The 12,427-nt window shown below is 44.8% G+C and overlaps 2 protein-coding genes across 5 annotated transcripts; one reads left to right on the forward strand and one right to left on the reverse strand.

The window, feature by feature from the left end:
* Positions 1-714: 714 nt before the first annotated feature.
* Positions 715-2,503, forward strand: LOC123175333 (WAS/WASL-interacting protein family member 3). Its single transcript, XM_044590194.1, has 3 exons — positions 715-1,848; positions 1,972-2,040; positions 2,125-2,503. Exons 1-3 carry the CDS (start codon positions 1,018-1,020, stop codon positions 2,128-2,130), a joined length of 906 nt encoding a protein of 301 aa, XP_044446129.1. The 5' UTR covers positions 715-1,017; the 3' UTR covers positions 2,131-2,503.
* Positions 2,504-7,024: 4,521 nt separating this feature from the next.
* LOC123175349 (ubiquitin C-terminal hydrolase 12) lies at positions 7,025-10,375 on the reverse strand. Of its 4 annotated transcripts, none has more exons than XM_044590196.1 (8): positions 10,264-10,375; positions 9,914-9,957; positions 9,704-9,787; positions 9,283-9,409; positions 8,861-9,057; positions 8,103-8,418; positions 7,453-7,619; positions 7,025-7,356 (listed from the first exon to the last, which is right to left on the reverse strand). In XM_044590196.1, the coding sequence occupies exons 2-8, from the start codon at positions 9,933-9,935 to the stop codon at positions 7,208-7,210; spliced, it is 1,062 nt and encodes a 353-aa protein (XP_044446131.1). In that variant the 5' UTR covers positions 9,936-9,957; positions 10,264-10,375; the 3' UTR covers positions 7,025-7,207. The 4 variants fall into 4 exon arrangements, with proteins under 4 accessions (XP_044446131.1, XP_044446130.1, XP_044446132.1 ...); XM_044590195.1 differs by having other exon boundaries at positions 10,184-10,373; XM_044590197.1 differs by lacking the exon at positions 9,704-9,787.
* Positions 10,376-12,427: the final 2,052 nt, after the last annotated feature.

Raw genomic sequence — 12,427 nt, forward strand, 5'->3', positions numbered from 1 at the left:
GCATGATATTAATTAATGAAGGATGCTACACATATTTTACACTAAACATCATAGCGATGCATACTACTCCCTTCGTCCCACAATATAAGACGCTTTTGGAAGCTCAACGCTTTGCGGAGGGAGTATTTTACAGATGCGATTGAACGCGTGAGATTCTTGAAACTCAGCAACTTGCTCTTTTTAAAATGATATACATAAAAATTTACTTGAGGAAAAAAGGTAGCCTTATGATTGAAGGCATCAACCCAAACCAAGACAGAACCGAGGAGCCAGGGGCGACAAAAACACTCCTGTCGCGATAAAACCGCGAAAGCGATGTGCCAGGCGCATGAAAACAGCAGGCAGGGTTAGTGACATTGACTCTCCACCCGAACCCGCACCAAATCCATCCAAGCCCTGAGTACGGCGAGTAGCTCCCACTGTCCGCCTCTGAGTCCACTGCAGTACTCACAAATCACACATTCCAAATGTCGTGAATCATCAAAATTATTTATACATCGCATGAGACTAGGAGTAAATATGGACACTTCACCAGGTGCCTTATTGGATCGTGCGACACACAACGTTCCCGATGTGTGAGTTCATCGCGGGGTTAGTACCCTTGGCGGACCTAAATGGTAGGCCGGGTGGGTCGTGGCCCATGAGAATTTGTCACAATTTGGCTATTTCAGTCAACAAACCCATAGTCCTAACAACTCAATAGCCCAGCGCACTCTCTATTTTCTCCCAGTATGTAAGAGAGCGTGACCTAAATCAGCCGGCCACCGCTTGATCAGACCCTCTCCTCACCTCGCTGCCATCCCCCTCCTCTCGTCACTGCCGCCCCTTCCGCTCAAGGGCCCGATCAGTGCACGCCATTGCGGCGTTGCTCCCCCTCCGCCGCCGCTGCCCCCCCTCCTCCGCCGCCGCCGATTTGTTGCGAGACTTGATCGAACAATTTATGCTATTATTTTGCCAAATATCGTACTATGACATTTGGATTATGCAGATATTTTTTGAGTGTGCACACTTCATGCCATGGGACGGGAGTCGCAAACCCAACGGCGCGTGCGAGCCCGGCCGTGGCGAGAGAGAAACCGCGCGAGCGACGACGCGCGCCGCACCGGAACCGATCGGATCGCACTCGGCGGCCGAGTTCTGGTGGGACGGAGGCGGAGAGACCGGGAATCCAGGGGCAAAGCTACTCTTTTCCTTTTCAAAAACCTCGCCCTTTCCTTCCCCTGGTTCATCTCCCCCTGCCCCCTTGCCGCGCCGCGCGACTCTCGTCAATCGTCGATGGTTCTCATGGCGGCCGCCTCCGACGACCATCGCCACCGCGAGCATCACCACCACCGCCGCCGCCATCGCGCGGCGAAACGCTCGCCGACTCCACCCCCGCCCCAGCCCCACCCAGAGTCTCCGTCCCCGTCCCCCCTCGATTGCTTCTCCTTCACCTGGGGCGTGCGCCGCCGCCTCCGCTGCTCCAAGGACGGCGCCCCCGTCGTCGCGACCGCATTGCCGTCTCCTCCCCAGCACCCGACCACCCCGTCGCCGGACAAGGAGAAGCCGCCCCAGGGCGACGCCGCCGGCTCCTCCTCCCGGCCGCAGCGGTCCCGGCACCTCCGCCCGCTCCGCTACCCCGCGACGCATCCCGCGTCCAGATCATCGGACGCTGGCGCGGGGCAGGCGCTCCACTCGCCCGCCTCGGCGGCTCCGCCGCCGCTGACGGAGCCGCAGCAGCCTAGGAAGAGGGGATTCGCCGTCGCCCTCACCAAACAGGAGATCGCCCGGGACTTCGCCGCCGTCCGCTGCAAGCGCCCGCCGCGCCGCGGCAAGAAGCGGTCCAAAGCCCAGCAGGCCAAGATCGACGTAAGCATCAGATCCTCGACTCACCTGCGATTCCTTCCCTTCTTCCTTCCTCATGCCCGATCTTGGGTCCGCCTCGGTGTTAAATTAAGAGATTCTCGCTCCTTGGGTTGATTGGAACTGCAGGCGCTGTGCCCCGGATTCTTCCTCTCGACGGTCGACCTGGACAACTACAAGATCGATGATAATAATAATGTAAGATGCCGACCCATCAGTTATGCTGCTGTTGCCAACAAAGTTGGTTCTTGTTCTTCATGTGCGTTTGTTTTCCTCTTGCAGAGGTGATCCTTGGCTGCCGTGATGAAGCTTCAGACGGGAGCAATTCTCAATTGCTCCCATATCTTTCTTCCTGATGCCCATTACTGAATGGTGTTGGTTCTTCTGAGGTAGAGACAGCAAATTGGGTCTAGTTAGGTTCCTTGAGTGGTTTTGTATACAGATTTCCCTTTTAGAAGAGCTGCCAGAACGAGGGGAAAGTTTATGCTTCAGCGTGCTAGCTATGTTGGTTTGGAGTATAGTTCCTGCAGCTTGTAAGAAATGATAATATTCTTATATAATGGGAAGCAGCCACGTTTTGTACATTGTTTAAATCATCAAATAGTGTTGGACATGGCTAATTGGAAGTGAAAATAATAGGTGCTTCATACTTGTGATATAATAATGCCTGACTAACCATGGCCTCTCTATTTTTCAGTAATAAGTGTAAATCAGAGAAGAATACAAGCAAATTATCAGACAAAGTTTGCATCTTGTCTTATCTCCTTTTATGTGTAATGTTTCTGAAAGTTTTTTTTCACAATTATTAATCCATTTTCCTTCTATTCTTCAGTTTTTCTGTTCACGTTTTCAAGCATTTTCTGATATATTTCTGCATAACATTCTTACCTTCAGAATGCTTATACTTGTAAATGCGGTGTTACATTTGTTGTTTCTCTGATCTGCATTCTTGTTTTATGGAGGAGGTGACATGCTCACCCGCCATCACCCTGTTTTACAGTGGTTGGTTCAGACAAAAAATTCTTGAGTATGACAAAGCATTCTGGTTATGAAGGGTTCTTGAGGATGCTTAAATGTTTCTTGAGATCGCTCTCAGGATTTACTGATGGAAGATAGATAGTTAGCTCTTAGCTGCATAGCATGACTCCTTGGCAGGCATCTCCCTGGCCCTACTTACCTCGAGATCAGGTTGTATTAATCTCCTTCTCTGTGCTATGTGTATAAATAAATATATTGATAGTTATCCATCCATTTCCTTTTTCTTAATTTACTTATCTTGTTCATGCTATCTTGCATTTTTCAATATATGAGGAAGCTGGTGCATGCCATTATTGCTTTCATATTGTAACAATGTTATGTCACAGTTTTCATAATGCTATTCTGTTTTGCAGAGGAGCTGCCTTGTTCAGCAGTCATCACATTTTTGTAACAGGGTTTACTTGTTGACCGAATCTATACTTGTCGAGTTCAACACAAATTGATTCCTATTGTTCAAGAGTACATCGCCGTTGTATTTTTTTTCCTTGTATGTTTGCACATTTACCCATTTAACAATTCGACATCTTGATTCCTATTGTTCAAGAGTACATCGCCGTTGTATTTTTTTTCCTTGTATGTTTGCACATTTACCCATTTAACAATTCGACATCTTATCAATCCGCTTCTGATGAATAAATTGACGAGTGTTATCGATAAGGTTTAAATCATGTTTTTTATGGATTGTGATGGGGGACGGTGAATCTTTTTTGGTTTTGAGGACCAGATTCTGGTATTCTGACGATGTAGATGAGCCTGGGAATTTCCGTTTTGTACCTCTTGGTTTATAATCAGTGCGGGGTACTCGTAATTGACCCTTTTTTGAGAGATTGTTCCCATGATCGACCTGACGATAATGCTTCATGTTGCAAATGTTGATTTCATTGACCCCCATGTTGTGTTGTGGTTGCTGTGAGTTTATCCATCATGTTATGTTACTGTGCTGCAGTTGTTCTATTGAAATGCCATACTGCACCTGTTCAGGAAGCAGCCGGAATGCTGCTGCTGCTGTGTCAACCTGTTGACAGAATTCATCAGGCTGTACATGGTTTGTCGCCCATCCTGTCCTACTCCCAGGTCAATGCCATCTGAACTGCTTAACAGTTAGTTGTGTACTTCTGTTCAACGGTTGTGCGACTCCGACAGTGACCGTGGCTCAGTGAGGTGACCGAGAGGAACAACGAGCTGTGGCTGGGCTCCGTCGAGCTCGACTACATCAGACCTAGTTGCCTACATTGGCTCATGTTGGTCAGGATTTGAGGACAAGCATCACCAGATCAACCTGGCAAAACCTTTATCCACCGCCTAAGCAAAACATCAGAAAATGAGAAAGAACTGCCTGTTAGTGCACAATTGTCTTGAGGGTTAGCGAGTAAAAAAGATAATGACGCTAATTGACACCTTGCAAAGTCTATCAATACCAATCATCACATGGCGCCCCGGCCCTAAAGGTAAATGGCACATGGGCAGTGGCAGGAGAAATGACTAAACCCATACCCGGACGCCAATAGCTGACTAAAGACCAGACTTCACAATAAAATTTCACCCAAACAGTATATACAGTAAAATACTTCCACATGTACTGCTGAGCACCAGCTTGGGACAACTGAATGTCGTTGACCTGGACCAGGCGCTTCATTGTACGACGACAGATGAAACACCAGCTTGAATATTACTCGGGCTAGTAGGTGCTTCATACCAGTGATAGAATATAATGGCCGACTAACTGTTGCCTCTCTATTTTTCAGCAACAAGTGTAAATCCATGCAAATTATCAGATAAATTTTGCATCGTGTCTTAATCTCCTTTTATGTGTAATGTTTCTGAAAGTTCTCTTCTACAATATTCATCCATTTTCCTTGTCTTTTTTACTTTTCATGTTCACATTTCCCAGCATTTTTTTTTGGTATATTAAGAACATTTGTTGCATGCCTTCCTCGCTTTCAGAATGCTTATGCTTGTAACTACGGTGTTACATTTGTTATTTCTCTGATCTGCATTTTTGCTTTACGGAGGAGGTGGCATGTTCAGTAGCCATCGCCCTGTTTAACAGTGTTTGGTTCAGACAAAAAGTTCTTGAGTATGACAAAGCATTGTGGTTATAAATTGTTCTTGAGGATGTTTACATGTTTCTTGAGATCACTCTCAGGATTTACTGATGGAAGATATATAGTTAGCTGCATTGCATGAGTCCTTGGCTGGCCTGTCCCTGGACCTCTGCCCTGTGGGAGACCAGGTTGTATTACCTCCTGCTTCTTTGTGTATTGTGTACAAAAGTGTGGAAATAATTATCCATTGCTTTCCTTTCTATTATTCCACTTTTCTTGCATTTTTTTTGTTGGTGACATTAATGCTGATTACTGTGATGTTAGAGTTGTAATTTCTCTGATCCGCCATTCTGCTTTGCCGAGGAGCTGCAATATTCAGCAGCCATCCCATTTTTGACAGTGTTTATTTGTTAACTGAACTTATGCCCATTCTTTTCCTGGAGCTGAACACAAATTGATTATTGGTGTTCAAGAGTACATTGCCGCTTCGGTTTTTTCTTCTCTATGTTTGCGCATTTAGCGATTTGACATCTTATCAAATGCAATTCAAGAGTACATTGCTGGTTCAGATTATCACATTTGATTATATATAGGTCCTTTTAAAGATTGTTTCCATGGTTGACGTGACGACAATGCTTCATATTGCAAATGATTGATTCCCATGTTGTGCTGTGGTTGCTGTGAGTATCATCAAGTTATGTTGCTGCTGCAATTGCGCTTGCTCAGAAATGCCATACTGCACTTGTCCACGGCATTCAGAAGTCTTGCTTTCATAACGCTAATACTGATCACAATGTGATGTTACAATTCTTATTTCTTTGATCCTCCATTCTGATTTGCAGAGGAGCTGCATTGTTAAGCTGCCATCACACTTAATAGCAGTGTTTATTTGTTAACTGAACTTATGCCCATCCTTCTATTGGAGCTGAACACAAATTGATTATATTCTCCAGAACATGCAAAAGGCCTGAGTGTCATTATATTGAGTGAAAGGAGAGTTGTACACAAGAGGGAGAGCACACTGACAACACCAAAAACATCACCGCTTACATACAAGCTCACATCCACCCAACGCCCTACTCAACCTGTCTCTCTGAAAACCCTGCCTCTGCTTGCTTGCCATCTAGCGAAAAGTCTGCACGAATCTTATTTGCCACTTCTGAAGCCAAGCTCTATCATCTTTGATCCATTATTAGTCGCAGTTTGAATCGGAATGTCATGTGCACCCGTTGAAGTGATTTAAAAGTTACATAGTTGGACTAATAATCGAAACTCATTTGGTGAATCTGTTGTAGGACAGCTGCTGCTGCTGCTGTCGAGGCCAGAGACGAGTATGAAATTCCCAGGTAGGTCATCCACGACTATACCAGGCTTACCTGTAGCTGTGGACTGAAAATCTAATGGACACGCACGGCACAGGGTCATCCACTCTGCTGTGTTGAGCCATTGCACACCAAAAAAAAAAAGGATCGCAGGGGAGGGGGTACCACTCACTCAACAACAACAACAGTCACCAATTATGATAGCCTCTGCTGTGTTGAGCAAGAAACGTACAAGGATCCCTCAAAAAAAAAAACGTACAAGGATGCTCATCCTATATTACCTGAATGTTGTCACAGGACAGGAAGAAGTGCAATTTGACATTTCAAAAGAGGAAATAGACAGCACAACTGCAGCACCGTAACATAACTGATGAGTGCTCACGTAAACCACAACACAACAAGGGCAACCAATGAAGTCTCATTTGCAACACGAAGACTTAAAAAAGGGTAAATAAATGTGGCAGTGATAAACATGCAGATAATCATGTGAGGAATCAATATTAAATGGATGTAAATAAATGTGGCAGTGATACAGTGGTAAAAAGTGAAAAGAAGCAAATTAGTCTTATTTGAATTGGTCGCTCTCAAAGAGAAGAAAACATAGAAGACCAAAATCAACGCCTTACAGTTTATATGAATTTGTAGCAAGTCCACTAACGCTTTTGTCCGACATTTGAAAATGCTTGAGGCCATGAAGATGGGATGATGGAACCAAATGCAAACGAAACTCATCAAACTGACATGATCGATGGAACATCATCCATACACAAATTGAGGTACTTGCAAATAATATATTAGAGACAATATACCTAGTAATCATTTCTCGACTTCTTGTGAACTAGTTCATCTTTAATACTATATAAGAACTTTAAACAAATCAACACCACCATCTCATATATATGTATATATAGTAGTAGGATGAAGGCATATTAACTCTACATCAGGCCACGAGGTAAGCATCTAGCCATCACTGGATGACCCAAAGATAGTAAGATCAGCCTTGACGACACAGTTCGATTCTATAAGGTAGCCTCTGGACAGATCCTGGAGTTCCTTGAGTGGCAAGAAGTCGGACCATGACCAGCCTTGACTAAAACACACCAAGAGACCTGCCATCACCAGAAAAGTAAGATGAACTGTAATTATCAGGGGGTTACAAACAGTAATTCACACACTGCACTGGTAGTTGCTAAGGACAAGTTAACCTGAAGTTCTTGTGAAGTATTTCCCATTCTTTTGGTCCAGGATGGACAGACTCATTTGAAGCACCTTCCTGGACTCGATAAAGAGCTCATCCGAGGACTCCGCGTACAAACCCAAGGCGAGGCAATCAGTGCTGCTCTTGTCACCACGCGGATACATGCCCATGTACCTGTTGACAAGAATGGGAAGTGACACTTCTTACAATTGGGTACCCGGGAAAATGTATTTGAAGAATGTGGTTAGTTATGAAATCAGAAAGTTGTGGCTGAGCTTGGGTGTAGGCAGGTACACTGTATACCCATTAACTTTGAACACGACTTGGTGGCATTACAATTAAGTCTTGCAATTATACAAAAAATCTGAGCAAAACATGACTACAGTACAATTTAATAATAATATTACTGTAAATATACTAGAAGAAGTAGAGTTATTTGGTTCCATGCTTAAAGATCAAACTAAAAATAGACCTTGCTGCCTTGCACAAAGACATGACCATCGGCTATCGGTAATGTCCATTGACACAAAGCACTAAAAAATGCTTCTGTCCACTGTGAAGTAACTACTAACAAGGTATGGTAAGCAACAATGTCAGATAACACATGCATAGTATTTATAGAGAGAGAATTTGTGATGCAACTGGTAACAGGAAAACCATTTATGCCCGCAAACTTCAAATGTAGGAGAACGGACAAAGTGCTGAGAGTCCAATTCTAGGAAATTGTTCATGGTCCAAGTGTATGTCCCTTTGATGAATCCCTTCTTCTGGACAAAGAGGTTCTGAACTGTGGTAGCCTTTTTCTGAATCACGGCAGACTTCATTTCGGGAGAAGAGACGTCAATTTTTAATATCTCCACACCAAAGACACAGCTATCATCAACTAGAAAAGCAGGTGATTTTAGTATCTCTTCAAGAGGAATCAAGCATTCCTTGTTCGAGTAGGTATTCTTGACATTGAAGTTGTAGCTAGCTGTGTTTAGGTAAAAGTTGAAAATTAGAGAAATAAACACTTGAAATATCCAAAATAACAAATAATCAACCTTTTCGAGCAAAAAGAATACAATCAATTGAGTTCAAAGTAGAGAAATCCATCTAAATAATGATTCTCAAAAAGCGAACATGCATATGTACTCTGGAAGGTTGTCCCAATCAAAAAGAGTCTCAAGTGTGACACACAGTACAGAAGGTCGATGGATAAACTTAACAGCGAAGAAAATATGAAACGACTTGTTAATGGGCAAAGTAATTGATCATGTTACGACATTGATAGGTATTGATTTGTAATGATGGAATCTATAGCTCTAACTGGTGATGCAGTCAAGACTATGTACTCCCAGCTAAGATGATGGATGTATTAGTTTTTGAAGGGAAATAGGATGGATGTACTTGAACAAACACATTCACGAGTCTACCTTTGCATCCACGATACATTCCTTTCGAATGGTTAAATATTGACAACTCAAACACTGCATGCACCGTGTGACCTGGCTCCAAGCCTTCCCGGAATATCATAAGAGAAAGAGCAACATATGGATTTCCTTTATCATCTTGTTTGCGATTTGGAGACACTTGAGCATCTTGATTGTGCTTTGGAGTCACTTGCAGGTACCTGCGAAGGGAATTGAAGAAAAACGAAGTAAGCCTAGAAGTCATAACTGAATGAGTATAAGCCTAATTTCTTCACTTGATGCATCCTCAAGCTTCATTGTTCGGCTATTTTCATGGGTTCGCGTGATTGTGATTGATATTTCAACCTGACTGAAACATGACCGTATGATATTTACACATCTAATACGTTAATTTTGCAAAGTTCCTTTTGAGTTATGATGCGTACCACTTGTACCCAGAGCAGTGAAAAAAAGAAGATATCGCCGAGGAAGCTTTCGTCTCAAGCAGCGCTGAGAAGTTGTGCACCTTCCATTCTAAATCTGGAACATGGGTCTTTCCTAGACGCGCGGGAGCTGAAATTTGACAAGTGCATAAATCAAAATTATACAACAGAGAAAAAAAGGGTAGCAAATTTATGTGCAGGTTTGCAGTTCCAGATAAACAAGTTGCAATATTCACCATGGGGAGAATAGAAGGGTGCAGAATAGTTCTCTATGTTCAGGTTATATGGATGAAAATCTTGCATACAGATACAGTACATGCGTTTTTGCTCTTCTTTTTTGCTTGGTTTGAAGAGGCAACTTTTCTCATATGTATGAACTAATAGTGATAAAGTGGCAGGAGTTCAGGTTGTTGAATCTGCTCACCTAACCACCGGTGTTCGAATCCTCCCCATGGTGAGTCCGCTAGGGTACTATCCGGGTTTATTCGCGGAGAGATCTCACTTCTACCTAAGAAAGTTAATGGAGAGATCTCACCGTGTACTTACAAGGGATTAATTGTTGTGAATTTCGTGTTGACTTGTTGTTTATATATAGCAGAAACAGTCTGAGGTTCAATTGGGCGGGCGAACATACCTGTGCTGCCGGAGTTGCCCATAGCTCCGCCCCTTCCTCTTCTCCTGCAAGTGAAATTGATCATCGGCCATAGTAGTAAGGGCACAATGAAGAAGATATCTAATCTTGATAATGATGCCTCATAGCCATAGCTTGATCACACAGTTACTAAGCATACAAAAATTATTCATATTGCCGACCGCAATGCAGAGGTACAAGAGATGAACCTGAAAATAACCTAAACCCGATTTCTTTTGCAGACGATCACAAGAAAGTCAATACAGTACTTACTAAGTCGCACTGCCAAACCCTGAAAGTCGAAATCCTTCAACGTAGAAGGCGAAAGCAAAAGTGGGATAGAGGAGGAAGACCTGGCTAGACTTGGGCGTGGATTGCACAATGGCTTGGTTTCCTTGGACGGACGGCGTCTTGTCAGGGCTGCGTGCTCAGGGAGAGGGGGATGGGATTTATGGAGGCTGCCTGTGCTCCGTATCCTACAGTTTGGATTCTAACCAACTCGGGGATGTATATCATGACGTAGGAGTAGTTTCCAGTAATCAGACGATTCGGGGATTTAAAACCACTCTGGACACGACAGTGCACAGACGAAATCTGGACAATGTCCATCTCAAACGCTGCTGATTTGTGAAAAGATTGCAATCTAACGGATGATTTGATCCATCGTCCTTAATCCTGATAGCACTGCTTTTTTAGTAGCAGGCCCACGGCGTCAGCGACTCAGCGTCCCGTTCCGCGGTTTGGGTAGGATTCCGCGTGAACCCTATATCTCCCTTACTGCGAGACCTATCAATCTAGGAAAATGTTTAAAAACAGTCGGATAATTATCTTACGCCTACTTTTATAAGCCACGTCCGGCGCCGTCCGACCCCACACATATCGTGTGGCGTGGAACGCTTCTGTGTCTCCCACGCAAAGGTAGCCCACTTTCGTGAGTTCGTAACATGTAGCAGCGTCCTGTGAATTTATTTTTTGACGATCCTTTTTACAGCTGTACTTGACACACAATGCTTTATTGAGACCTTTTACGGTACATCAGATAAATAATGACCGTCCATTTTTGCCGATCTAAAGGTTAATATTAATTTATACTACGGGATTAGATGGGTAGTATTCCTTGCAAAAAGGGCAAAACTGGAAGAGTTTAATATCATCGAGACGGGAATCCAACGCAAAGATGGACAGAGTCGGTGCCTTTAAGCCATCCGCGATGAGCAAATTCGAGAAAAGGTTCGTGGCGAGCAGAGGAACAGTGCTGGCCGGCAAGAGGGTAGCCGATCGACAAGACAAACAGCCACCGATGCTGGTTGGCCTCCCGCGTTGGCCCGCCGTGTCGCAGGCCGCCGCAACAAAAACGTCGACGGGAAAAGCCAGCACAAATTTTTGAGTGCTCTAGTCCACGGGTCGCCAATCCTGCTTCTTGCGTCGCTGCTCCCACGGAGAAGAAAAGATGGCCGGATTGGTTAGCCCTCCGTATCCCAAAAATTGTTGGTAGCCGAATTAGCTGGCGCCGGATTTGTTCGGATTTCGTGTCCCGAAAACTGAAGCGCAGCCGGCCATGTAAACATGAGCCAGCTCATGTGGGTGCCTAGGCTAGCTGCGGCATGTAGGTAGGCGCTAATTACCTAAACTAGCTCATGGTCGTGGTGACGAGCAACGCAGTGGGCGGTGAGGGGCATGGGCGCCGCTAGGTCTGCGGCTGTATTGGGGACAAATGACTGGCAACAGCGGAGGAAGAGATTGGGAAGCAGCCGATCAACACGATGATGTGGTGAGGAAAAGATGAACAGGATTGGTCCCGTGCGGTGACTGCGGGCAGGAAGACGCCTGATGAAAGAAAATCCCAATTTAATAAGAATGGACTAAAATGCCCTTTACATCTACCATTGGATTAGATTAATACTACCCATAATAGGCAGTAGTATGATGTACCGTAAAATTTCCCTTATTTAACACTACAATCAGAGTACCTCACATACAGGAGCATATACTTATCCACATGACCGCACGGATGCACATCCTATCCATATGACCACCTCCAAGAGACTGTGCCAGTATAGCATCTTGAGATTTGAACGAACATTGCTGGAAGCCTGAAATGAATCGAGGAATAATGCGAGTACCAATGTCAAGTCTAGGACTTGAACTCTGGTGTGCTGGGAATACCACTGTCCTCCCAACCATCTAATCATATGCTGGTTTGTGTCACACAATGCTTTTGCCAGGTAGCATGCCATCATTGCTTTTGTGCACTTCATTGGCGCCATCGACAAGCACCCAGAAGGACCTCCACTCTATGCTACTCCTTGTGCTATGGGAGATTGGAAGCATAGAAACGATGTGGTGTTCAATGCGGCCACACCTTCTTTTAATCGAGGAAGACGCCACACTGCAGCCGCCACATGCCGGCAGGACCCCAGGTCGCCGCTGCACTGACGCCGTGCCACTGAGCCCCACGCCATCCCAACGCCTCCTCGTGCTGCGCCGGCAGCCAACCGCCGCAAAGAAGAGGAAAAG

The sequence above is a fragment of the Triticum aestivum genome, chromosome 1D (assembly GCF_018294505.1).
Source record: "Triticum aestivum cultivar Chinese Spring chromosome 1D, IWGSC CS RefSeq v2.1, whole genome shotgun sequence".
Classification (NCBI taxonomy): Eukaryota; Viridiplantae; Streptophyta; class Magnoliopsida; order Poales; family Poaceae; genus Triticum; species Triticum aestivum.